At 36.3% G+C, this 27,960-nt stretch overlaps 2 protein-coding genes across 2 annotated transcripts in view; both read right to left on the reverse strand.

Annotated features, from left to right (window-relative positions):
- The window catches only part of map7d1a (MAP7 domain containing 1a), a 37,965-nt gene extending 36,602 nt beyond the window's left edge, over positions 1-1,363 (reverse strand). The window contains 1 exon segment of the mRNA XM_079894447.1: positions 925-1,363. Coding sequence (XP_079750573.1) covers positions 925-985 — 61 coding nt within the window. The 5' untranslated portion in view covers positions 986-1,363.
- Positions 1,364-9,874: 8,511 nt separating this feature from the next.
- LOC307172533 (mitogen-activated protein kinase kinase kinase 5) lies at positions 9,875-27,101 on the reverse strand. Its single transcript, XM_079894980.1, has 28 exons — positions 26,677-27,101; positions 26,442-26,581; positions 25,821-26,008; positions 25,550-25,718; positions 24,965-25,071; positions 24,689-24,859; positions 23,998-24,110; positions 23,396-23,555; positions 22,993-23,143; positions 22,528-22,632; positions 22,234-22,283; positions 21,157-21,252; positions 20,644-20,734; positions 19,158-19,291; positions 18,453-18,580; positions 16,611-16,747; positions 16,383-16,488; positions 16,129-16,286; positions 15,580-15,775; positions 14,659-14,821; positions 14,371-14,539; positions 14,053-14,235; positions 13,828-13,933; positions 13,469-13,712; positions 12,582-12,700; positions 12,032-12,117; positions 11,808-11,884; positions 9,875-11,236 (listed from the first exon to the last, which is right to left on the reverse strand). Exons 1-28 carry the CDS (start codon positions 27,005-27,007, stop codon positions 11,140-11,142), a joined length of 3,975 nt encoding a protein of 1,324 aa, XP_079751106.1. The 5' UTR covers positions 27,008-27,101; the 3' UTR covers positions 9,875-11,139.
- Between the last annotated feature and the right edge of the window lie 859 nt (positions 27,102-27,960).

Raw genomic sequence — 27,960 nt, forward strand, 5'->3', positions numbered from 1 at the left:
TGACTTAGTCAACAGATTCATTAGAAATCACTTGCATATGATCTGCAGCTTTTTAAGTGTTTGATGACGAATCAATCATTGTGATCAACTGGAAATTCGTCTTTAATCATTTTATATCCATAGTTAAAGACATCATGAGTGACGTCACAGAAAGAAGCCGGTGCAATAATCAATCGTCATAATAATCGCAGATAATGACAGCAAAACACCATGCTAGTTCGCAGACCATTGCAACATAAACTTCTAACTCATAACTAGTATTGTGTGAAAAACTTTGACTTGAACTTTGAATTTCCTTCGTGAATGTCTCATGATTGAGCTTGAATCACTGGAACACGTCACATACCACCATAAACACGTCATGCATTAGATAAAAAAGATGCTATAGTAACTTGTATAGTATGACATAGACAAAAGAAATTAATAAAAATACGTTTATCTGTCTATTCTTAAATAAGCACGTTACGTTATAAGTAAATGCAAAATAAATGTTAAAAAATAGGCTACCACTATAGAACAACTCTGCAATACGTCTCTAAGCCATTTCCTGTCCGGTGTTAAACATTTAGAAAACGTTTTTAAGATGTTTATGATTTAGAATGTATGTAAAACTGATTTTTTTAAAAGGTGTCTGTACACAGCAGATGCTTTCCAGATGAACCGCTATTTAAAAGACGTATTGGAGACGTACGTGTGCTATCTGGGGGAAGTCCTAGCATTATTTAGTGTTATTATTATTTCATTTTAATAAACTTGCTTAGGAATGTGTAATTGCATCTGAGGTCAACGCGTACCTGCAGTTTTCGTATTGTTCCGCAACTAATATATATTTTGAACGGATATTGTCGGTGGAAGGTAGCTAAGCAAGGCTGCATTCACATGATCACGAGGAGAAACACAGATTTAACATAAACGCCGACTTACGTGTTCCTGATGGTGTCAACTGATTTATCCCCGGTTGTGTGTCAAGATGGTTGAATTCCATGTTTTTCGATAAAGATAAAAAAAATTCTCTCTAAAATGTATTCATTCCTTCCGTGAGACAGGGAGAAACTTTCTTCAATCGCCGGATTTCCACAGGCACACGAAACCGATCCCTGTTTCTGCTCAGCGCACAAAAAAAATCCCCAAAACAATAAACTGAAGTGTCTTGGTAAAATATTATGGATACGATGGACGCATGTAGAGCCCGTGATTAAAGTCCAGTCATAAAACCGTAGATTTGTCACGGCCTCATGAAGCGGTGAGATTCAATAAACTTTCTGACACACAGCGGACGCCTGTGTGCTCCCTCTGCCGCTCTGAAGGTGATGGCATGCGGCTCATTGTGAGCTGAAGACCGTCCCAACTCGGCCTCCAGTGTGGAATGTACCACATTATACGTAGGGGTGGATGTAGAATTAAAGTAATCCCTAATTACCCGCGATGGTTTGTTAATACGGTTTGGAAATGTCAAATCTAATCAGAAGAAGTAGGATATAAATGATTTGGGGTTTTTTTACGTTTACAAGCTCACACCTTTTAAATACTGTTACCTATGTTACCTGTCCAACCTGTTTTACATCAGAAGGTTTCGTCTGCCTGCGTCTCCAAAATGTTCAAACTGCCTAGTGTGACTCAATGGACTGAACCAATAATTTCATCATAGAAGGATGATGGTGTAATGACTATTTAGAGAGGTGTTTTCTCTCTATGAGCCCATGTTGTACAGTGTCTGAGACTACCCCCACCCCCCACCACCAAAAAATGTGAGTGAAAAGTAGAAATTTCATGTCACACTTTTGCCATAAACACCCATGAAATCAAAACTGTAAAAACGCAAAAAATATTGATGACTCATACTGCACTCACTTATTTTACCCAATCAAATGCTCTCTAGGAGAACATCACTCCACCACCTTGGCCTATATGGTGCTTATGCCCAAATAAGACTCAATCAGATGATAAAATGACCAGCAGGTCATGCTTGTTGGCTTGCTTGATGGTGTTTGTTATAAGTTATTATTATTGGTGCTTAGATTAGCTAACATAAAGCAAAATAGCATATTGCACAACTTCAGTGTAATTGTTTTAATGAAAGATCAAAGTATGTTATATTGAATCAGAAGAAATAAGTTTCTCTTTTCCATCATTGTGTCTTCTTTTCAGTTCAACATAATCTAATATATTCTGAGGGACAAAACAATGATAACAGGGGGAAAAGATGTTTTACTGAATCCATATGAATTACGAAGCTGCTCGCCACCTGTAGAGCCCAGCTGGCATCTGCTCAAGAGAGGATAAGAGTGGACGCTATTGAGGGGAGAGGGGGTTGGTGTTGGAGTGAGATTGGGGGGTGCAAATGGCACGCTTGAGAGGGGACATCCCGTCCCCCGAAAAGACCAGTGGGACTCCTTTGTGCAGCTGTTGGCCTCTGTTAACACAAACCCCCCAAGAGCCACCTGTCACTGCAACTGGAAAGAGTGATCTGGGGGGGTTAGAAACTTGGGGCAGGGGCTGAGGAGCCCCAATAAACACTATCCATCCGTCCGTCTGCCCGTCTATCTGTAAGGGCCCTACAGTCAAGGCAAGGGTTTGGCAAGGCAACTGTGACGAACTTTGCTTAAAGTTAGTTGCATAAATTCTTTTAATCTCAGTTCATTTTAAATACTTCCTTACATTCGAATTTTAAATTCAAATCACCTTCGGAAATTGAATTTGAATTTAAACAACATTCACAATTCATTGTTAAATGCCGAACAACCATGTTCAAGTTATATGGAAACCATTTATAATAATTTCTAGATCATACATGATACTTATAATTACAGTATGAACAGACCTCATTCTGAACTAAACTCTTCCTGCAAAGCTTTATGTAAATATTAAAATGAGCTCAAATGAAAAGATACTAAAATTAGCTGCAAATCTGCTAATGCATTCACAAATCCCTCTATTCAATAACCTCATGTTCTTCACTTGCACTGTTCAAGCATGGCGCTAATGGAAAGACTCACTCAGAAACTGATTTGAGAATAAATGAGGTGCAGATTTGTTTAATTGAGGACAATTTTGTGATTACACTGATAATGTAATTGTAAACAGCATTTCATTATAGAAAAAAAAAAACCCAATGCCATTCACAAAAAAGGCATTGTGAACTAAAGATGTGAACACACACAATATTTATGTCTCTGTGGGCGTACACAAACTTAAACACATGCAATATTTTCTGATGGCTTTGTTGAATTTGATAGCTGAATAGAGGCTGGACCGTGAGGGATATCCAACCACGGGTTCTGAGTGAGAAACAAGTCTGGTTTAACTATTTTCATTGTCAAGAGAAGAAAGTGATTGATATATATATATATAAACAGTATATATATAAAACAAGAGAAATTTGGAAACGAGAAATTTCTCAAGAGAAAATCCAAATGTCTACAATGCAAATTTGTCTTCATGCCTTCTAACGACTTTTAGATTACTATCAAATATCTAAACATGTTTTATTTGCAATACAATTCAGTTCGATTGCTATTTGACATCTAGCAGTTTGTTCCATTGCTACCATTCTTAACACTGGGCTTAAAACAGTTTTATATTCTCGGTGAGGCTCAGGTTCAACAGTGTCAGTCTCAAGAAGCCTGTCTATTGTCCTAAAGAACCCAAGGGTCAGCATCTCTGCATGGTGCAGGGTCATTAGTGGCCCCTTAATAAAATCACAATAACAAGAATGCCCAGAATGCACCCAGATAGACCTTCAGTCTTCCTAGTCTTGTTTTTATGTGAGGAACGTGGTATCAGCCAACTTTAGAACAATGTTAGAGAGAGAATGACGTATTGAGAAGATGTCTGGGCAGTCTCATCTGTTCATTGTTTGAAACATTTCTGCCAAACTGTCCTGCCTTCTAGAGTTCAGATGGGAAGCAAGAGGATGGGGTTGACACATCATAATCATAAATAAAACAATGTGGTATCAAATAAATCAGGCTACTTTTTTTTTTTTTTTAAATTAGAGATCATAATGCGTACCATAAGATATTGTAAGTGAGGCAATGTAAACCAATATTAAACAACACACAATGTGATTGTGTTTTGACAAAATAAATAAGGTTGGGGAATTGTTTTAGTTATTTATTTTGTAAAATGTGGGCAAAGACAACCACAAAGTTGTTCCTATTAATCTTATTTAAACGTAACAGTTCTTTTTTTTTTTATAACTATACTGATAATTAGGTACATTTTCATAAATGTGCCTCACAAAATGTCTATAACCTGTTGGGTGAAATACTATGGTGAGCCAACATAAATATAATTTTGCATGGTGAAACATATACTGCTACCATTTGCTTTTAGCCAAAATCACATTTAGAAATTCAAGTCAACCAAGAAAGTCTAAACCAATTCTATGAATATGTAACAAAGGCACATTAGGCCAAGATGAACTGCACTACAAAAGCTTCTGTCATTCATCTGAATGTTGTACTGTATACAGTTTAATTAATGTTTCTTTGAGTGACAATATGATTGGGGCACCATATCAGATTTTAGTTTATTAGTCATATGGTTTTAGCAGATTTGGTCTTAATTGTTGGAATGAGATTGGAAACAAAAGTTCATTGTGATTCTCATCTTTCTGAGATTTCTTATTTAGGTTGCATTAACAACCTGTCCAATCAGGCTACTTAATTTACTAGCATTAGTAGAATGGGGCAGAAGGTTCCAAGAAGCATGTTGTTGCTGATTTTTTTTCTTTCTTTCATTGAATAATTATTGTTATTCGTGGAATTATTATTCAATAATTCCATGAATTGTACATACGTTTCAAACATCTTCATTACTCATAACATATAAAGCAGTTGAATACAATTATTCAATCCAAAATAATAGATTATTGCTATTATGACATCCCTTCAATTAAATGATTCATTGAATTCTATAATGTAATTCGGACATTCTGTTATTTGATTTGTCTGTCATATTACTAATTAAATTATCAAAAAACATAATTTTCTATTTGATTTAGTATTTTACATGCATTACACCCTCAGATCTTTAGCAAATGTTTAAATTGATTGGATATATTTTCATCCTGTACATTCTAAACTGTCCATATTTTATTTAGCAGTAAATGCACACTGTTCTTAAGTGGGGCATCTTCCCTCATCTTCCCCAAGGTAAAAGAGCCATGCACACACAAACATGAACACGCAAAAGATGTTCATCCCCCACACCTCACCTCCAGACCTCTTTCCAAAGCAATGAATTGAACCTTGCACTGCAGAAACCACAGCCCCCTTTTTTGCTCTTCTACACCTTCATGTAGCCCCCACCCCGTTCTCCACCATCCAAAGATCCGCCCTTAGACCCTTTCATTACCATGACAAACATTGTACTTACCAGGAAGAAAAAGAGAGAATGAAAAAGGGAGAGTGGGTGAATGACCCACTGTGACCCTATTGGGTCGGTTTAAAAGCTTAAATTACTCTTTAAAATGTCCTTCGCTGTTGAAATATAGCCTATTGGTACATTTTGAATGAAAACGTTTATAAAAAAGAATTTAGTCGTAGCCAAGTGAAGCTTTTATGCACTGCATGCAATAAATACAGCTGTGGATCCAAGCTATAACCTGTTCCATACTTATATACTTACTGAGTTGCAAGCATATTCAAAACTTCCTGGATCTGATGATGGATGTGCACTCTTGAAAATAAAGGTTCCAAAATAAGTTTTTTGCAGTGATGTCAGATACAGTAGGAACTGTTTTGGGTTCCCTAAACCTTTCAGTGAACAGTTCTTAAAATATCTTATTTAATTTTTTTTGAAGAACATATTCATTTTTGTGCAATGGAAAGTTTCCATGGATGTTCAAGGTTCTTCATGGAACCATAGATGCCAATAAAGAAACTTTATTCTAAAGAGTGTGGCCTAGTGGCTAGCCTATATGTTCTGACAGCTGCCCATTATTAGGAGTTAATATGGTACAGTGGGGAAAAAAACAAAGTTGCGATTATAATTAATTTGTCTTTGGTTAGTATACAAGCTGTGGGTGGACTTCCAAAAAGGGCAAATCAGGCAAGGAGCATCTGTAACCTTAACAATTGTTTCGTGTTTTAAGAACAATAGTCTTTATGATTATTATACACAAAACATGGCAAGACTTCATCAGTGAAGAAGAACAGTGGGCGAAAACCCAAAAGTGAACGATAGGTATCATCGGTTGTGTCCAAACAACACAGAACTACTGCAGCAAAAGTGAAAACATTAAATTCCACCCTGAAGACTTTGTTTCCACAAAAGCTGTTCACATTATTTTGTCCAACCCATTAAACTCCATCCCCCAACAATGTCCGGTTTTTTTTTTTTTTCAGAATTCATCCTGTAATTCCATGTCATTAGGGTGTCTAACAGTGGCTCAAGGATTTTTTTATGAGTTCGATAAGGATTTTTTTTTTAAGTGCATTATTAACTTGTATTGCATTTTATTTCATTTTCAATTTTACCTTAAAGCATAAAGGTCCCATAGAAATATAATCATATATTTATTATGCATATACAGTCCCACCTACTGGCCGGAGCAGATAGGGAGCTAGGATCATCACCAGGCTATAGGATGAACAATGGGCAAGAATTAATATTAAAATCTATATTATTTGACGTTTAACGATCAGTCACCAAAGGAGCTACTCGCCAATTGCAGATTACAAGAGGACAATACGCCTTTTGTTATCTTCTGAGCTATCCTGAGATGTGCCTGAAGTCCACGGTCTTTTGCTTCATATTTAATTGACCCTTTTCACATTTCCGGGTTTCTCAGAAGCGGAAGTCATCATAGTAGGGTAAACTTCTATAGCGGTATTGCAGGATTTATGATGCTGGTGACTGGTCATCACAGTCTTTGAAATGGGTGCATAGCGCTACATTATGATGGCTGTTGATGAAGAGCTTAATTAATGAAAGTGACTGAGAATAAAAAAACAGAATAATCATTAAGAAATCCTTGGGGGGCTGTGACGGTGCTATGCAAATTTCTACCCTGGCCTACACCGCCACTGACCAAAGGACGGTGTTAGAAAACTTGAGGCTGTAGAGAATTAATAAGACAGATTTGAGATAATCTCATTGACAAAAAGGAACATCCTCCAGCAGACGATGAACAGAATGAAGTTTGTCCAAAAGCCCAATCCCTGAACAGAGTTCCCTGTTATTTCATATTTAATGGATTGCATGCACCAAGCCTTCACAAGGAGAGCGAATAATCAGGTCTGGACAGTAAAAGGAATGAGCTCAATAACATACATAAAAAAAAAATAAGGCAGGAAGGACGAGGAAATATATGGTCAGAAAGATCAAAACATATTTAGTTGGTCAAAACGTATCACAACCTGGCCAAAGCACAGTGACATCTGCTCCACCTGCTGCAAAGCTCCATTGGAGTCCTGGACTACAACCAGATTTCAAGGGCAAGCTATGCACTGCTAGCCATTACTCTGGCCAAGTCGTTAGAAAGCAATTGACATCTACTCAATAAAAAACGACTAGCGAAACTCGTTGTTTACTGCAATGGGATTTAAAAAAAATAATAGATAACAGTCTAATAACAACACAAAAAAAGGGTTAATATGGGTTCAAAATCATTTCAAAATATGGACTTCTTTCTGGCATACATATGCCAACAACTTCCCAATTTGTCATGCCCTGAATACATACAACATTTGTAGTTTTTTCCCCCGATTTGCATTCTGGATGTCATGCTGCACTGTGTAGTGTGTAATCCACAAAAGATAAATGGGATACAAGAAACTTAAAGGTTGTATCAGCGATTTCAGGCCCAAACATAAATGATCACATTCATCTAATCTTTCCTAACGATCCGCTAGCTGCCCGCCCCATAAGCATGCTGTCAAAAAAACGCGTCTCTGTAGGCAGCCTAGGCTCTGAGATCTGCACACAAAAACAATTGCTTTCACCAACCACTCAAAACCAAAATAAATAGTGTTCCAACCAATCACCGACAGGGGTGGGTGTTGTGAGGTTTTGCGCTCGTGCACGACTGCCTATGACGGCTGCACGCGAAATTCTCACAACACCCACCCCTGTCGGTGATTGGTTGGAACACTATTTATTTTGGTTTTGAGTGGTTGGTGAAAGCAATTGTTTTTGTATGCAGATCTCAGAGCCTAGGCTGCCTACAGAGACGCGTTTTTATGACAGCATGCTTATGGGGCGGGCAGCTAGCGGATCGTTAGGAAAGATTAGATGAATGTGATCATTTATGTTTGGGCCTGAAATCGCTGATACAACCTTTAATGAACATTGAGAAATTAAACAACTACACATTAAATATAACGATAACTCAGACAATGGCAAACGAAAAACTGAGAGATACTGAGGGCTTATATACACAGTGAAGAAACTAAACAAGGAACAGGTGTGAAACTCAATGGAAACCATAGCAACAAACAATGGACAGGGAACACAGGATAGGTAAATAGAACAGAACATGACCGTTACACTGGACGAGTCAATTGCTAGTTGCTGAAAGTCAGAGCCAGACTGCAGATTTTGGGCAGACCAAGTTGACAGATTCCACAAGAAAATCGGGTAGTGCATGATGGACACAGATTTGTTTATCTTCAGAATATTGGGCCTTTTACGCGACAGTTTTCAACTAAAAACAATGCGTTTTGGCCGTTCATTTACACAACGTTTTGACGTCCTGAAAACGCAAGCTTTTGAAATCTGGGTTTCAAAGTGCAAGTTTTTGAAAACGATGCCTCTATAGTCCCCATGCAAACAACAAAAACACGAATTTGTGAAAATTGTGCTGTCACACGCATGCGTATTACGTGTTCAGTCTATAGGCACGTAATGTTTCTTTACAAAGTGACATTGGCAAATACATGCCTGGCATGAATAAGTGTTTTAGTCATTTTTCGCGGATCCTTGTGAATGGGGATTGTTTTGACAAAGTTGTCGTCTTTACGTGAAAAAAGCAAAGGAAAAACTTTTCCGTTTTTAATCACATATAGTTTTCATTTTTCTTGCATCTGCTAGCAATGTTTCTGCATGAGTTTATTATGTTCGGAACGAAGTTCTGGCAGTGTGTGATCCTCAGTCATTTAGTGCCCAGTTTTAATCTGGAAGAAAAGACAAAAAGTGCACACATCCAGCAGGAAAAAAGCTCCATAAATAGACATTTTATTTATTGCATATTTTGGTGAGAACATTGTTCTTTTGTGATCAGTTTTAATCTAAAACCTTTTACAAAGTCGACAAGCATATGATGCCTAGAGTTTTAAAATCTGTTCAGACTTAAAAGTTGTCAAGTTATTCCAGCCTTTTATAGAAAAAATGCAAGGTATGGCTCATTAAAGCTACAAGCTGCTGAATGACTACTGAAGCTGAGCCCAATGATTAGCTCATATCCTGTATTATGAATTGGGTGTTTAGGCACTTCATGTTCTTGCTTGATCACAGCAAAAAAGTGGATCACAGCCACATAAGAGTCAGGGAAAAAGAGAAATCTTCCCTGTGGTAAACAATGTGATCTTCAACCTGGAAGCAAGGGTCAGAGGATGATGTAATTGCTGTTACCAAGGCAACATCAACAGAAACACAAGGAAGCACAGCTGGAATTGTTAGATCAGCTTCAGTGCATGGCATCACTTCTTCCAAACAGGACTGAGAACCACCCACCTTCCTAACACACATAGGCTAGACACTCACACTTTGTATTGCCAGGAAGGGTTGAGCCACATATCTGAGGAATGTGAATAATGACAGTGAAATTTCTCACTGGAAAATGACGTTACTGCTGCTTGTGTACGAGGATGTTTGGGACTGTACGCTCATAAAATGACATATTTAGATGTTCAAAAAGTATTCAAATACTCAACCTCTGCAGCAGCCTTTAATGTATCTAAAATGTTACATGTACAATTAATACAACATATTTTGAGAAATGAAACTGACTGTCCAGATGCATTATGTGGATGCAAGCAAAACTGTAGTGTTTTGAAAGAAGCTAGATTGTCTATAAAAAAAAAAAAAAAAACTGGCTTCATTAAAAATGCACCAAGAACAAAGTGAATTGCTAATGTGCTGACTCAGACGTTTAGCAAGTGTCAGTCATTCACTGTGTGCTTAGGTTTGCAACAACAGCTGACTAATACATTTGGAAATCAAATGTATTGCGATGGGACATGCTATAATTCGTCTAAAACTATTTTAAACAACATTCACTCATTTTTTCCATGTAGCTTTTATTATCTCGTATGAATTGAAGGATTATTTGGAATACTTGCACTTTTAAAAAATGTTTTTGTTGAACAAGAAAGAAATTTGGATCAGTTAGTTTCCCTTCACTTGTGCATCATAAAATAAAAGTACAAATAAAAAAAACTAAGATAAATGACAAAATTGTAGTTTTAGTTTTAATTGTAGTTAAAAAAATCTAGTTTTGCTGTCAGTATCGTTTTCTGTTGTAAGTGTAGTTAATATATAGTATTTAGTATAAGAACACACAATTCATAAATACAAATACAGCATTTTGGTACCCATATTCACATATACATATATATTTTTTAGATTTATAAGACATTATATTTTAAGATTTTTTAGCATTTAGATTTTTTAAATTGATGAAAATGCTGCTCTTTTGAAGTTTCTTTTCATCGAAAAATCCTGTAGAAAAAAAAAATATCACACTTTCCACAAAAATAAGCAGCACAACTGTTTCTTGAGCACCAAATCAGCATATTAGAATGGTTTCTGAGGATCATGTGACAATGAAGACTGGAGTAATGATGCTGAAAATTCAGCTTTGCCATCACAGGAATAAATTACAATTTAAAATATATTAAATCAGAAAAAAGCTCAATATCAAGAAAAATATTTCACAATATTTCTGTTTTGCCTGTATTTTGTCATAAAAATGCAGCCTGGATGAGCACAGGGGCCTTCTTTTGAAGCATTAAAAGATCTTACGACACCAAACTCTTGAAAAGTAGTGTATCATTTCTTTAAAATTGTTTTCTTTCCTCTTAGTGTCAGGCACAGACAAAGTAATAGTGCACAAAAGGCACAGAGTCTATACACCGCAAACTCACTGAGCTCATAGTATCTAAAAGCTGGACAAGAGAGAGTCACTCATGTCTGTCAGAGAATGGTATCTTCACTGTCCTCTTTGACTGGACTGAGATGAGACTTCCTCTGCTTGGAGATGGCAGCCCACAAGCGACACAGCATCCCACCTCTGAGAAACAAATGCACAAAAACAGATTTACTTCAATACTGTTCAAAAGTTTGGAGAAGTAATTTTTTTGAAAGAAATTAATACTTTTATTCAGCAAGGATGCATTAAATTGATCAAAAGTGACAATCAAGACATTTGTTTTAACAAAATATTTCTATTTCAAATAAATGTTGTTCTTTTGAACTTTCAATTCATCAAAGAATTTTTACCACTGCATTACCACTTTCACAAAAATATTAAGCAGCACAACTGTTTTCAACAATGATAATAATAAGAAATTTATATTGACATTGATAATAATTAGAATGATTTCCGAAGGATCATGTGACACTGAAGATTGCAGTAATGATGCTGAAGATTCAGCTTTGCCCATTTTATATAAACACAGCCTTGGTGAGCATAAAAGACTTAAAAACATTTAAAAAAAAATCTTAGTGTACAGTATCTTAGAGTAAAATTGTACTCCTTTACAACATATGACTTTTTTCATTAAATATAACATTTTAACTATATGTCTCTCCAACACCTTGCCACATTTTTCCTGTTTGCTATTGATGTCTAATGGACTTACTTGATGCCACAGTACTGCAGATCATCTCTGCAGGCGAGGTAGAGGAGACTGTCCAATGTGAACTCATGAAAAACAAGCTTAAAGAAAACAAACAACAAGCAATCACTATTAACTTCAACTTATTTCAGTTTTTAAGCTAAATTTCACTACTAAAATCTTTAAATATGAATTAGCAATCAAAGCTTGTGGTCAAAAGGAATATATTTTCCTATATTTCCACTCACTATTTCTATGGTTTTCTCATCCACTGGAACACCTCTTAACCAGCGCACCATAGCAGAATTGTGAGAATTATGGGATGAAGGTTTATCTGTTGGAAAGAATAAACATAACACACGTTGGCTGTATAAACTGATACTTATATGCATTCATTTGCACTTTTGTACAGTGATGTTACAGTCCTATACTAAACCGGTCATTACAAAAAAAGTCACTCTTTCGAAAACACTTCCAGAAAATTCAGGGATTTTTTTCTATAGAAGTACATGTACCCCGAGGTTAAGCCATAAACTTGGGTTGGTTGAAATTGGGTAACAGTTGTAAGTGATTACAGGGCGTGTTCTTTATGAGTATCAAGAACTCCTCCTAAAACTAAAGACAAGTAGTGGCATGTTGAGTAGATGTGAATAAATGTGACATTGCTCCATGGCCACACCTTTTGACTGCCTCAGGCGACAACTTTCTCTCATATGGAAGAAGCAGTTCACAAACAATTGTTCAGTGGTAAATACTGTCTTCAACTTCAGAATTAATAAGAGGAAAAACGTGAGCAACCTGTAGCCGCAGGCGCAGCTCCGACCTCCAGGGCGTTGATGTGCCTTTGTTTGGAATGAATGGAGTTCTTCAGAAGTTCCTGGAATTCTTTCTCCTTTTCATTCAGCTGAATCAACAACCTGGAACATAGTGTGAACAATTCCCATCAGCAACAAATGAGTGTGGTTCAGTCATAGCATAACTGTTCTCATTCACTGCCCTCTTGTGGCTAATAAATCAATAAATCACCACCATCACAGCTCTGATAATTGCTGTACTTTGCTGTATGCTTGTCTGTAATTGTGATTGATCTTTTTATATATATATATATATATATATATATATATATATATATATATATATATACACACACACAAACATTGTAATATGCTGATTTGGTGCTCAAGAAACATTTCTTATTATTATCAATGTTGAAAATTGTCTGCTTAATACTTTTGTGGAAACCATGATGCAGTTTTTTTTTTTCAAGATTCTTTGCTAAATAAAAAGTTCAAAAGAATGGCATTTATTTGAAATAGAAATCTAATATTTGGAATTAGTTTAAGAATTTTAGTTACATTTTTTGTCATTTTTATTAGTTAACTTTTAAAGATTAAACTTTTTTTTATATATATATGTCTATATAGTTTTTTCAGTTTGAGTTAGTTATTTTGGTTAAATTAAGTTAAACCAAAAAGGATAAATGTTGCCTTGGCAACTAGCTGAAATTAAATCTTTTTAAAAATCTTTTATTTCAGTTAAAGTTTATTTTACTTAAAAGTAACAAATTTTTTTGTTATGGTTTTAATTTTAGTTAACTATAATAACCCTGGTACATGTACATAATTTTATCCATTAAACACTTTTTAAAAGTTGAGGGCAACAGAGAGAGATAAAGTTTTGGAGACCTCATAGACTCAAAGCGAAGTTCTGATAGCTCCTTTGCGAGTGAAGAGTGACTGGAGATGATATCACTGTGGAGATTGTTGCATTTGGTATGACCCTCTTCAGAATTCTGAGTGATGATATGCGATTCCTCTTTGTCCTTTGCGAGGGGAGTGTCAATTGGTTTAGAATCAGCCTCTGTGGGTTGCTCGGTTTCTTGAGAACTCTCCTCATTTTCAAACGAAGACTGTAGCTGAAGCTTGAGCTCTAGAAAAGGGATTTTGATGGATTGCAATGAAGATATGCCCATAACAGAAGATTTAGAGATGCAATAGAAGCACGTGGGGCCACTGTTGCATTTGAAATGGTGTCCTTTACATACCTGGTAGTATAACCGTGATAGTATCTTGTACAGCCTGCCTCAACAAGTTGTCCAAAGCAAACATCCAATGAGGTTTTATCTGCTGTTTCTTCAGAACCTTCTTGACCTACAAACATAAGAGTCACATCTGATAAAGAAAAATATATTTTCTATACATGTTTTTCTATATATTCATATATATATAGTTTAATTGAGATTAAAACTATTTGAAAGCAAAGAACATACTGCATCCTGGAAGCTAAAGAGCGCCGCCTGCAGGCTGCTGAGAGGCACAGAGGAGTTCAGCAGACTGGAGCGCAAAGTCAGGAGGCTGTTACTCAGGTGCCTTTTGTCTGGAGACCGTATGTTTTCTCGGAGGCAGCAAATCAGTTCGCTGATGTGATCTGAGGTAATGCACGGCTGCTCCGTCTGCGAGTTGGGAAAAAAACAGCAAGTGTCAGAACCATTCAGGCATTCAAGAAAGGGCATTTGAGAAAGGGAGCTGGTGGTGAGACAGAATTCCACATCAAGCATCTCAGGTGACACAGTAGTGTGGGAATGTACCTGCGGCAGTGTCTCCTGAATGTTTTGAACTACAAGGCTGATGTACTCAGTAAGGATCCTATGTAGCGTGTCCCTCCGTTCGCTGTCTTTTCTCAGCATGAACAAACCTAGATTCTCTCCAGAACAAGCTGGACTTGTGGTCATGTCTCCTTGAGGCTCATCTGGCACTCTACCGACAGCAAATGCATGCAAAATAAAGGCAAATAAGTCATTTCAGAAGCTGGAAGTATGTTTCACATGATTTCAACATATAATTCCCAGAATCTGGGATCTGATGCATTGACTCACGTCAAAAAGCCACTGGAGCTGGGAGGACTTTCAGCCATGTCATTTCCTTTGAAGGCAGGAGTGGTCCTTCTCAGATCAAAAGAGCAGGACAATTCATTGTGTTCAGCATCTGTGTTCTCCACACGCAGTGCAATGGGTACAGACATGCTCCTGTGAAAGTCTCCTACAATATAATGTCAAAATAAACTCAAATATCCAATTATTAACTTGCTATCAAATTACTTTGAAGTACAAGTCACTATTCATAAATGGGTGTTTCTGCAACTTTGGGCACTTTTATGTCCCAGGGGTTAGTTTAGATTAAAAATGTAATATTTCAACCTTTATCTTTTTATTATATAAAAGATCATAATTCAACTGTCTTGAGAACTTTTATCATGCCTCCATTTTTCTAATGTTTTTCATATTAGTGGTCAATAGTGTAAATGACACTTTAGTAGAAAAAGAAAAAAAAGATATATAAAAAAAAATTATAAAATAAATGAATAAATATGTAAGTATACACACACACATATACATATACATATATACATACATACATACATACATACATACATGATATATATATACATATATATATATATATATATATATATATATATATATATATATATATATATATATATATACATATATATATATATATATATATATATATATATATAGTATAAATATATAAAATAAATCGATATTAATGATAAAATAAATAACAATAAACAAGCAAACAAACAATAAATAAATACAAATTTCTCGTGTGATGCCTGTATAAACATTAGTGGACAAATAAAAAAAGAGTGAGTGTTTATTTTCTAAAAGTGCACACAGACAAAAGTGCACAAATTTGAAGAAACACCCATTTAAAGCTGTTGGTTTTAAAGTGTTAAAGGTCAAGAATTTATGGACGTGATTCTACATGCTCACCGGCAGGTTCTTTCAGAGAGTTGTCGGACTGTGGCTTTGTCCTCTTCCTGGGACTGCCCTTCAGAAAGCTGTTCTTCAGGAGCTCTGAAGCTGTGGCTCTCTTGTCTGGGTTGGGTTCAAAGCAGCACACGATGAAGCCTTTAGCTTGCTCTGACATGCACTCTGGCACTTTGGGGTGAATCTTAAACATGCCCACCTGCAGGAGGACAATTACTCAGTAAACTGTTTTGAAGGAGAAATTCACATTTAGGCCCGAAACACACTCTTTTCACACCATCATAACACCGCCAGTCTTACACCATCGGTCTTTGCCACAAGGGGCGCTATACAATAAATTAGAATAAACCATCTTCTGTTCTTCTTGCATTTGCACATGCATAGAGGCTTTTTTTCTGGCCTTACAGTTAATCTAATAAATATGCAATGAGGCATGAAGTCAATTGGGAATGTGAGAATGGAATGTAAATACACTTCACAGTTGATTTAACATGATTATATAACATCAGTTTAAAATAACACTTGGATTCCTGCTTCAAAAACCTGTAGCACCTTAAACATGGCCGCCTGAGGACTTCCCAGCTCATAAAAAGGTGGTTTCCCAGTGGCCATTTCTATGATGGTGCAACCCAGAGACCAGATATCAGCCGGTTTGCCGTATCCACGAGGACCTTGGTCGATGATCTCTGGAGCCATGTACTGCAGAGTGCCTGTGGCCAAATAAATCAGGAGGAGTTTGAAAAGCAAACACACAAGAGTACATAATGTAACCTGAGAAGCATGCAAGTATGCACTAGGAGACTCACCTGTGAACGTCTCTGTACATGGGTTGATTCCTGCTAGTCTCTTAGAGGTGCCAAAATCTGATATCTTTAGCACACCGCTGTACGTATTTATCAAAACATTATCACCCTGGTGAGATAAAAAGTATGTAATGTTAAGTATGACAAGAGATGAAAAAAAATGCAGCCGAAATGTTCATGTTGATGAACAGATAGCTTTAAAGCAATGGCAGCACTGAGATGTATTCATACCTTAATGTCTCTATGGACAATCTGATTATCATGGAGATATTTCAGCCCTTCCAGAATCTGCTTGGTGTAGAAAACAATGGTCGCCTCATTATCTTTAAGAGGCCCCCACTTTGATCTTAAGAGAGAAGACAAACTTCCTGTAATGGAAGAAAAAACAAGTCAATACATGATGGTTAGTATTCAGGAACTGTGTAATCATACATTTTAAGATAACAGACTGTAAATCAATATGCACATATACACATATGAAAAGTCAATAAAATAGACCACAAAATGAAAAGAATCTTTTGAAAAAACATTGTAATCTTTGCATTTTATATTGATTTCATTCAATGCTCTATTCACAACAATTTTAGCTTTTTAGTGGTTTAACATACACTACTGTTAAGCAAGTGTTTTACTTTGAAAGAAAGTAATACTTTTATTCAGCACAGATGCATTAAATTGATCAAAAAGGGCCAGTAAATACATACATTATTAAATGCTGTTCTATTGAACTTTCAATCCATTAAAAAATAATTCAAAAGATTAAGCAGCCCAACCGTTTTCAACACTGCCAATAATAGGAAAGGTTTCCTGAGCAGTATATTAGAATGTTTCCTAAAAGTAAGCATATTAGAATGATTTCTGAAGGATCAAATTCAGCTTTGTTATCACAGACTAACTGAACAGTTAAAGGGTTAGTTCACCCAAAAATGAAAATTATGTCATTAATGTCTCTCCCTCATGTCTTTCCAAGCCCGTAAGACCTCCGTTCATCTTCGGAACACAGTTTAAGATATTTTAGATTTAGTTCGAGAGCTTTCTGTCCCTCCATTGAAAATGTATAGACGGTATACTGTCCATGTCCAGAAAGCTAATAAAGACATCATCAAAGTAGTTCAAGTGACTACAGTGGCTCAATCTTAAGTTTATAAAGCGACGAGAATACTTTTTGTGCGCAAAACAAACAAAAAAAATAACGACTTTATTCCACTATTAATTTCCTTCTATCTGGGCCTCGAGTCTTTTCATGTAGTGTTTTGGCGCAGCGCATCTGTGTTGCACGTCACACGCATCACACACATGACCGGCGTCGGCCAATAGTGAGCCTACGTGTGACGTACAACACAGATGCGCTACGCAGTTATACTACGTGAAAAAACTTGAGGCCCAGAGAGAAGGAAATTAATAGTGGAATAAAGTCGTTATTTTTGTTTGTTTTTTGCGCACAAAAAGTATTCTCGTCGCTTTATAAACTTAAGATTGAGCCACTGTAGTCACTTGAACTACTTTGATGATGTCTTTATTAGCTTTCTGGACATGGACAGTATACCGTCCATACATTTTCAATGGAGGGACAGAAAGCTCTCGGACTAAATCTAAAATATCTTAAACTGTGTTCCGAAGATGAACGGAGGTCTTACGGGCTTGGAAAGACATGAGGGTGAATCATTAATGACATAATTTTCATTTTTGGGTGAACTAACCCTTTAAAAGTATATACTGTATATATGCAGCCCCCCCAAAAAGTTGTATTATATAAGTTAATTATAAATATATTTTATATATTTATTCAAAATGCTCATCATAAAGGAAATGTAAGACCACACATATTAATAGACATGTTGCGTCACTATGCCATAAATAACTCTTGAGATGAATTCTCTAAACTGGTCTGTGCTGTTTAGAAAAGCACATTACCATTACACTCCCAGCTTTAGATCTTTCCACATCACACACACACAACACACCCATTCTAAGAACCAAGGATTTCTCAACAGACTTCACAAAAATCAACATTCCTCCATGTCATCAAAGAGGAAAACTTAATCAGATAACAATGAGCAAAGTACGCCACACCTCCAGGGACCTCCTCCATGAAGATCTTGATGAAGCCATCCTCACTGACTGATCCCAAATACTGAACAATATTCCTGTGCTTCAGCCTCTTGTGTAGGGCAATCTCCTCGTGGAGCGGCTGAGAATAGCTAAGAGCCAGAACGAGAAAGACAAGAAAGACCAAGATGGAAGAGAAAAAGTAAATATTATTATGATGATGTAAGCTATACAGTTCTGACCACAATCATAAGGGTTTTAAAGGCATATTTGGTAAAACAGCTAAACACAAATCTTGGATCACATGGAAAGGACGACATCTGCAAGCAGTCCATGTAAGGACAGTTTAAACAAGCATTAGTCCTGAGGACAAACATCACTGGGCCGTGGGGACCTCTGAACATGGTCAGAGGTCAACAAGCAAGTGCTGGATTTTTGCAGAAGCAGATCAACAATGTACCTAATACACAGTTAAGTGGCCTAAAACTATAAACTACATACATACATACATACATACACACACACATACACACATACATATATACACACATACATACATATATACACATATATACACATATATATATATATATATATATATATGCCAAAAGTGGGCAGGTTTTAGGTGTTATGAAAGTATGTTTTACTATGTTGTTAAGTGACATACATCAAGCTCAATGTAGGCCTTTAACCAAAAAATATCAACGCAATTGAAAAATATGTTCATACGTGCTGTCTTTCTCTGGGATCTCTTTGATTGCGATGCGCACATGATTGCTGAGGTCCCGTCCAGCGTACACCACTCCATAGGTTCCTTTCCCCAGCACCACCTTGTCTTTATTCTCATTTATCTCATAAATGTACTGAAAGAGAAATAGTACCATAATGGAGTCATATGGACCAACTTCATCCAATGTGTGAAGACCAGTGATGCATATATACATATATCTATACAAATATAGATTTATCACTAATATGGATTTCTCGTTAAAAGTTACTACAATTATTTTTTTAAGGAAATAAATACTTTTATTTGGCACGGTTGCATTAAAATGATCAAAAGTGACAGTAAAGACATTTATAATGTTATAAAAGATTTCTATTTTTAAAAAATGCTGTTCTTTTGAAGTTCATATTCATCAAAGAAGCCTTAGAAATGTATCAGTTTCCACAAAAAAATATTAAATAGCACAACTGTTTTCAACATTGATAATAATAAAAAATGTTTATTGAGCACCAAATCAGCATATTAGAATGATTTCTGAAGGATCATGTGACACTGAAGACTGACGTAATAGGTGCTGAAAATTCAGTTTTGTTCAAATATATTAACATAGAAAACAGATATTTTAAATTATAATAACATTTCACAATATTACTGTTTTACTGTAATTTTGATCAAATAAAAGCAGCCTTGTTGAGCATAAGAGACTTCTTTCAAAAAATGTTCTTTAAAAATTCAAACCTAGCTTTTGAAGCATTATGAGATGAGCTGTTCTGTGAAGTATTTGACATTTAAAAGAACACTGTATTCCCAATGCTTTTTTTTTTAAATGCAAAACTGAGTTTGGTAAGAAGCAGCATTACATTTCACACCTAACTGCTAAATTCAACAAGCACTAAACTGGCAGTAAGGACACATGACAGCAGGAAGTACGTTTAAATGTGCAGTCTTGTCAATAGTAAAGATAGTTAAAGAGGAAGCCAACAGGCTGACAACACAATTGCATTATGGTACTGGTAATAGTGGTACCATATTCCCAGTATGCAATGAGAAACTGCATTTGGAATGATACACAATGAAGAAAACTATTTGGCCATAAATGTCAACTCAACTCTTTCATGGTGATTAAATATTTCATAAAAAAAAACATAAAAACATTACAGCCAAGTCAAGACATCTGTTCAAGGCAGTAACACTACATATCCTGACAGGCAGAGTCCAAGCCAAAAGAAATGTATAACCTTATTGGTTCATCAAAACTAAACCAACCTGAAAAACATCTCAGGTTATTCTACACAAAAAATATAAACCTATTCTAACTGAAAACATTAGTCTGCATCAAAAAAGTCATTTTTATGGCTTGTGTATCAAGAATAAGGTAGAAATAGCTGCTTAATGAACCAAGTGCACATTTTCATTCATGCTGAACATGATTACTGGGCCTGAACAAACAATGAGAGGTTATATGCAATTCATGGTTATTTCTCTCACCTCTAGAACTCCTTCTCCTCCCCTGATTGAACTGGAATCTTCCACGGGACTTTCTGTTTGATGCAATAGAGAGTTCACCAAATCACAGAACCTGAAAAACAACACACAGATTATAGGGTTTGAGAATATGTTCAATGGAAAAAATCTTTAATTGTGACACATTTCTTCATGATGTTCAAACATGCACATACACTTGATCATTTGGCCATTACGCAATCATGTAATGTTTTCATTGGAATAATGAGAATAACTTAAGATGAGGTCAAATGTGACTTCCTGAACATGATACAACAGAAGGGTAAGTAAATATGGCATGCATTTCAAAGGCTCAGTGAATAGTGCCTGGAGCAAGTATGAATTTAACAGTAAATATCAAATTATTCTTAAAACTAATTTACATAACCTATTTTTTAGGAGCTCATTCTCTGCCAAAAACACTCATGACATTGGAGCTCTTCCCTCATGATGTCCTTGGCAGCATGTTTGAGCGATGCGTCAGCCAGCGGATCTCACCCTTTACAATGAAGATCACTGGGAAAGTACAACTGGAAGTCATCTGAATTGTACAGGACATACAGGAAGCAGCTCCGTTCGTCGAACTTGGAGATGCTGCACGAGTGGAATAACAAGAGATTTTCAATACAAATGAACATGAGTATTCTCAATCCAATCCAACATGCCAGAAAAATAATACATCAAAGAAAATGGGACAAGCTCTTTTACACTGGTTTGTACTCCTAAAACTCCACGCGCTCCCTTGGGAATTTAAAGCCTAATACTTAGAATGTTTTTAGAATGGCTGTTTTTAAAATTAAAGTAAAATAAAGTGTTTTTGTGGTGCACAGTTATTTTGTTCTATTACATGAATGAGACACATTTAATGCCTAAAATGTTAATATTACAACAACGTGAATCTGACAACTACTGTAGTCTTGTAGCACACAACAGCTTCAAAATTCAAAGTATTAGGTTAAAGTGTAATTTGTGTTATAAAATGAAACGTTAAAAAGTCTCTTCAAATAATGTCAACCACTTATTTTACTGAATACTTTTTTTAGTACATATTTTAGACAAATAAAAATCCACAGGAAAATTCCACAGGCAATAAAACAGCTCTTTGCAACTCATAAACAATTTCATGACAAATATAACACATTCCTGTTAGAATCTGTTTGATAATACTAATTCTAACAGGAATAGAGATCCCACTAAGAGACTTTGTATCCATAACTAAAAAAAATTTTTTTTTTAATATGGGTCGATCTTACTATCAACATACATTTTCATTTGTTTTACAACCTGAGCTCAAAACAAGATGTCCGCTGCCCTAAGGGCTTGAAATAGGAACAAAACCAGTAAGAAAAAGAACTGAAAGAGACATTGACCTGTAGCTTAAAAAGCTGGAAAGAGGATAACAGGCATCAACTAGGCCATGCAGCAAGGAAGTTTTAAAAAAAGACCTATTCAGAGAAAAATCGCTGGGCTGTGGCCAAAACAGAGCAGCCCTAGTGGGACCATAAACTGCTGCAAGCTTGGAAATGGAAAACAGAAAAAAGTGAAAATTACAGTATTCTCATAAGCGCACAGTACCTTACTCCACGAATAGCAGATGCTGGGAAAGTCCACTCATGAAGACCTTTCTGGGAAAGCCAAATAAAGCACATTACACTCACACAGACATGTAGAAAAGGTTGAATTTTACTGCATAAAGCAGCTCAAGTTCACACCATCTTCTGTCATGTTAAATGATGCCTATCTTTCACGTAAATTATTTAATAAGATGGAAACTCAACTACGTGGCAACACAATGCAATGTAACTGCACCCTGCACAATTAGGCTACTCCTAAATGCCATGAAAAGCGCCAAGAGTCAAGGGTGTTTACCTCGAGTGGAGTGACGTGTCTCAGCTGCACCGTACGGCTGTCATCTTCCTCACTTATGCTTATTATACTAGGTTGGAACACTTTAGTGGGCTCCAGAATCAGAACCTAAAAAAGATAAGATATTTTGGGTCTGCTTATATGCTCCACCTTTTTGGCTTTCCTTTAAGTAAAGCAGGCTGATTTGGTAAAGGTCCCAATACACTTCAAGCAAAATCGAAGAACGAACTGGTGTGACGTCATTTCGAACAAAATCAGGCCAAAACGAAGCTTGTTTGCACAGCACATATTTACACATTCATCCAACTGCTGCTCTCAGCAGCGTGGGCGGCGTTGGGATGCTTGCTAACAGTATACCACTGGTCTCGTATTTCGAACTTCTTTTTATTTCGAACTACGTCGCTGTGAGTATATTGGAGCCTTAAGGTTGTCCTGTCCTACTGTTGAGGAGAAAAGAAGTGGTCTTACCGGGCAGCGTGCTGTGGAAACTGTAGGCTTGCACGCCTGCACCATCAACTCCATCCAAAAGTCCACAGCTTCCTGTTTAGGATGATTCGCGTCTTTGGGTTTGGCAAATTGCTTGTATAGTATATACGTCTCCATAATGGATGCAACATACCTGATTTGAAGGAGAAATTACCTTGCAGTAAATAATACATGTATTATTCGGGGTTGTAAATGTTAATTTAGTGTGATAACTTCAACACGATAATGGAATTATTCATGACCCTGTCCAATTCAAACTTGAAGTACTTTAATTTTTAAAAACTGACAGGCCTAAATTTATTTTAATGAGGGTCACTACAGTTCTGAAAATAAAACTTAGTTTGTTAAAAAAAAACATAGATAATTAATAATTTCCTTGGCTCACCACATTGGCGCTTTGATCCTGTAGAGTTTCTCGGAAGCTTCTATGACTTTCTTGTGCTCGTTGGCCAAGATTCCAGCCCCCAGATAAAAACCAACATCCCAGTAGTCCTGCATCTTCTCAAGACAGCCCTTCCTGCCCAGCAGGCTACTGAGTGTGACACCTGCACAACAGGCACAAAGAACACCACAAACCAAAACTCAATAAATACCTTATAATAAATAAAAACTCAGTCTGGGCTATAGCATGATCAATCTCAACTTCAGTGTATGTATGAAAAGCATGAGACAGGACAGCATGTCAAAAGTGTGAAAATAAGGCAACACCTGTTTAACAACTCAAACTGTTATTTTCTCACATTCTATATACTCATACTTTGTGTTCATGCATTCAAGTTCAAAGCCTGAAGCATTTGGATCATAAAAGTAGGCCACTGAGTATCAGTTTCTATACAGTTTCTATAGTTTCTACCCTGCTAAAGAGAAAATACCATGCAATATCCAACAAAGCACTACATGATATGTAGACCGAACCATGACCCATCTCACTGTTTAAAGTGCACACAACCAGAGCAGTGAAGCTAAATAAAGGACACATAAACACACCGATTTTCCGCAGTTCAATAGAGGTGTCGAATTCATGCCCAGCAGCCATCAGGAGCACAACATTATTGATTCCAGAGTGCAAAGAGGGTTCAATCTCAAAGGCCTTGCCGTACCTGCAGGACAAACATAGAGGTAGAAAAACAAGACACCATTACTGTACAATGAATATTAGAGAAATTAGCATTAACACAAATACCTGAACATAGCTGATTGGATCACTGTTTAATGATTAATGATTGGATCACAGTTTGAGCCACATAAATAAATAAATGAATAAATAAATGAATAAATAAATAAATAAATAAATGAATAAATAAATAAATAAATAAATAAATAAATAAATAAATAAATAAATAAATAAATAAATAAATATATTCTCAGACAACAAGTCTTCAAGTCTTATTATCTAATGAAAATTAGTTTCTCAATAAATGCATCTTTTCTTGTTTTAAAGTTGTTTACATATTTTTTATGTAAAGCAGGACAAAATTACTGAACAATACAATGGAATGATGTGCAGACCACTGGACTTATATTAACTTATTATTAATTAACTTATTAATATTTGTATTATTTAAGATCAGATGTTCGATTACCACAGCACATTATAGATATAAATGTGTGAAATAGATTTAACGGTCAACAGTCTTGTGATGCTCTGTCGATCGAGAAGACAAAGGCCGGGACTCACCAGTAACATGCTCGATCTCTGCTGTATGTGTCTTTGAAGCCTGAACTCAGGAACATGTCCTTGTAGACGCGCCCGCACAGGCAGTACACGTCTGAGGCCACGGTGTTCCCTGACTCCACAATGGGCAAAATGAGCTTTAAAGCCTTGTCACGATCACCAGGGTGATTCCTCCTTTAAACACATTTCAAAATGTTTTGTGAGGAATAAAATTAATGTTTACTCCAATAAATTGATGTTTTTGTGTAATGTATTATTAAAAACAAAAACAAAGCTCACCTGTTCAATGCAAAAATATACTGAAACTTAATGTTCTGATGTGATATCACCATGCACATGGGCAAATTATTCAAGGTCTCCAACAGATTTATGATGGAGTCGTAGTCCTTGAATCACATGGAGAAAGAGGAGTTCAGTTTCAATAAATTATTCACATGGCACTTCTTATATTTCACAACCATTGTCAAATATTATTGCTTGTTCCTCTGGGTAGAAAAAAAATTATATATTTTTTTCGTACAATAAAATTAAAAGCGCATGTAGCATGAAAATCTTAAAGAACAGGAAGCAATAATTTACTGCATGATTTATTACATCAAAGCCGGTGAGATCTCTTTTCTATATCTCATTAATAATTAAACAGATTCAGGCAGAGTATCACAGCAACAATCAAAACATTCACACAAAGAATTGCTGATACAATCATGCATTCAACAGCAAATATTGAAGAAATACACATTATGGGGAAAAAGTATGATACAAGTACTTATTTGTTGAAAACCCTTTTCTATGTATGAGTATCATTCATATTCGTGTTTGTAACTGAAAGCTTAGCGTTGTACACATGTAACTCTAGTAACTCACCGGGATGTCTCTGTAAGACAGCAGGAGGCTCATAACAACATCTGGACTCAGAAGCTCCACCGAGTCCAGACGCTTCTGGATCCGGCCCAGCTCCTGACTCAGCGCCGCTCCGGAGAAGTGCTCTCGAGCCAAGCGGATCTCCCTGCGGATTGCCTCGTGGAGGTATTCGCTACAAGGCGAGAATGTTTTAAGATTTTATTCAGACAATATAAAAATAACATTTAGCAATTGACATCCAGGGAAAAGTAAATGCACAAAATTACTTTCCTACCTTGAATGAATGTGAACACCTTCCAGCAACTTGACCAGTCGATCCACCAAAGGGGTCAGCAGGGATTCAAATTTGAAGCTGGAATGAAGGAAATCTTTGATCCCTCTCATCAGTGTGGCATCACAGGCAAATACTTTACCCTGCGGTGACACCATGTAGGGGATAAAAGTATAGCTCCCACATTGTTCCTAGAATGAAGAATAAGGAAGACCAAACAACTGCATCATTATATAGGACCGGGACTAGTTGTCAAAAGGACGGTCAGTGAGTTTCTATAAGGTTCAGAGAAAAAGTCAAATTATACAAATGCTTGTTTTAGATAGGTTTTTGGGAAATAAAAAAAACTTAAATTACATTAATTTTAGTGAATTCTACTATCCCCATATAGTATCTAGAATATCAATATCATCATATTTTGGAATATCTGTTGGTAAACAAGTGCGCACAATACATTCAGTCAACTATTTAATGAAGATGTAGACTAACTGTATTTTCAGAGAAACTGACTTTGAAAAATACAGAAATATTCAATGGAATAAAAAAATGTAGGCTATTCATGCTGCCTTTCGAAAACAACCTTGCACTTTGCAAATCTGAAGGACATGTTATTGTGGGTCTCACCTTAACAACTTGAAGATGCTCCTCTTGTTTGTTACAGTACAGGATGACATTATTGGTCATACTGAAACTCTCTCTGACACCCAGGTGATAAAACAGAGACGGCTGGCAGATAGAGTTATTCATCTCCACCACGACAACATCTAAAACACAGAGTTAAAAACAACCGCTTACACGTGCACTTTGGAAATATTCCTTAAAATCCCAGTTATGTACGTGCCACAAGCCCACAACTTGCCTGCGTTGTAAAAAGTGTCCAGGATTTCAGTCGTCCCCAACGCAATGCGCTCAAAAGAAACACTCTTCAGCACAGCGTGCGCGTCCTCGCAGGCTTCTGTTAGACATGTATGTGAAAGGTTCTCCTCAGTTTGAGGCAAAGACCCGTCCCCAACGGCGATATACACCACGTTTAAAGCCCTGGTTCGACTCCGCGGGGATATTATGCCTTTACACCCGCCGCCTATTTCGAGAGCCAAAGGATCCTGCCATAAACTTCCAGCTGAAACTCGCACGGGATCCTTTCTCTTGGTCTCGCGGAGGCTCATGCGCCTGCGTTCAGTCGTATACATGGTGTATCTCGAAAGCAGTGCCTAGTTAATAAAGAAAACCATCCTGTGTTCGCGTCCTCGACATACCTTCACTATGGCGTACAAGTATTCCAGTAGTTTTTCAGGTAAGACTCTGAGGAGGATCTTTTAGACGCGCCCTCCTTCTGCGCCCCGCCCTCCTCATGTCACGCTCAGTCCACAGCTGTGCGACCTCGCCTACAAGTACAACCGCTGCTTGCTCAATAACGATTTGCCTGTCTTTGTTTTATGCAAAATTGTTCTATTACAAAAACGTTTTCACTAATAGAATACATATATTATTTATATTGATTACATATAAAAAATTATAATGTATATAAATAATTCATTGCTTTTATGTTCAATCAGTGTTTAATATATTAAATTATGAATGCTTATTTATTAATATATTTTATTATTAATATCATATAGTAATTTTATATGCCAAAAGTAGGCATGTTTACAGTGTTTTACTACATTGTTAAGTAACATACATCAAATTCAAACTTACACACATTTTTCACAAGTGTCTACTACCGTATATATAACTACATTGTTAAGACACATAGGTACAGCTTAAATGTAAATGGCTCACAATAAAATTATTTTGATTATTCTGTTTCTTCACATGTCTCATAGTAAACATCACATCTCCTTGGTATCAAATACCCTTTGAAAAAAACTCTGGTATAGAGGCATAAATGTTGTAAATGACTCAACATCTGTAAGGCAGTCATCATTTTTGAAACATGAATATATATTATTTTTTACACAATATCATGTAAATGGTTGTTTATTACACTCTTTAGTTAGATCATCATAGTTGTATTTGTAATCATATAATAATTCATGTTGACAAATTAATTTTCAGTTTAAAATTAAACACCTAGGTCTGGAAACCATTAACAATAAAATGAACCTTAAAATAAAATGTGACTTCCGAGACAAAGGAAAAT

The sequence above is a fragment of the Squalius cephalus genome (assembly GCF_949319135.1).
Source record: "Squalius cephalus genome assembly, chromosome: 15".
Classification (NCBI taxonomy): Eukaryota; Metazoa; Chordata; class Actinopteri; order Cypriniformes; family Leuciscidae; genus Squalius; species Squalius cephalus.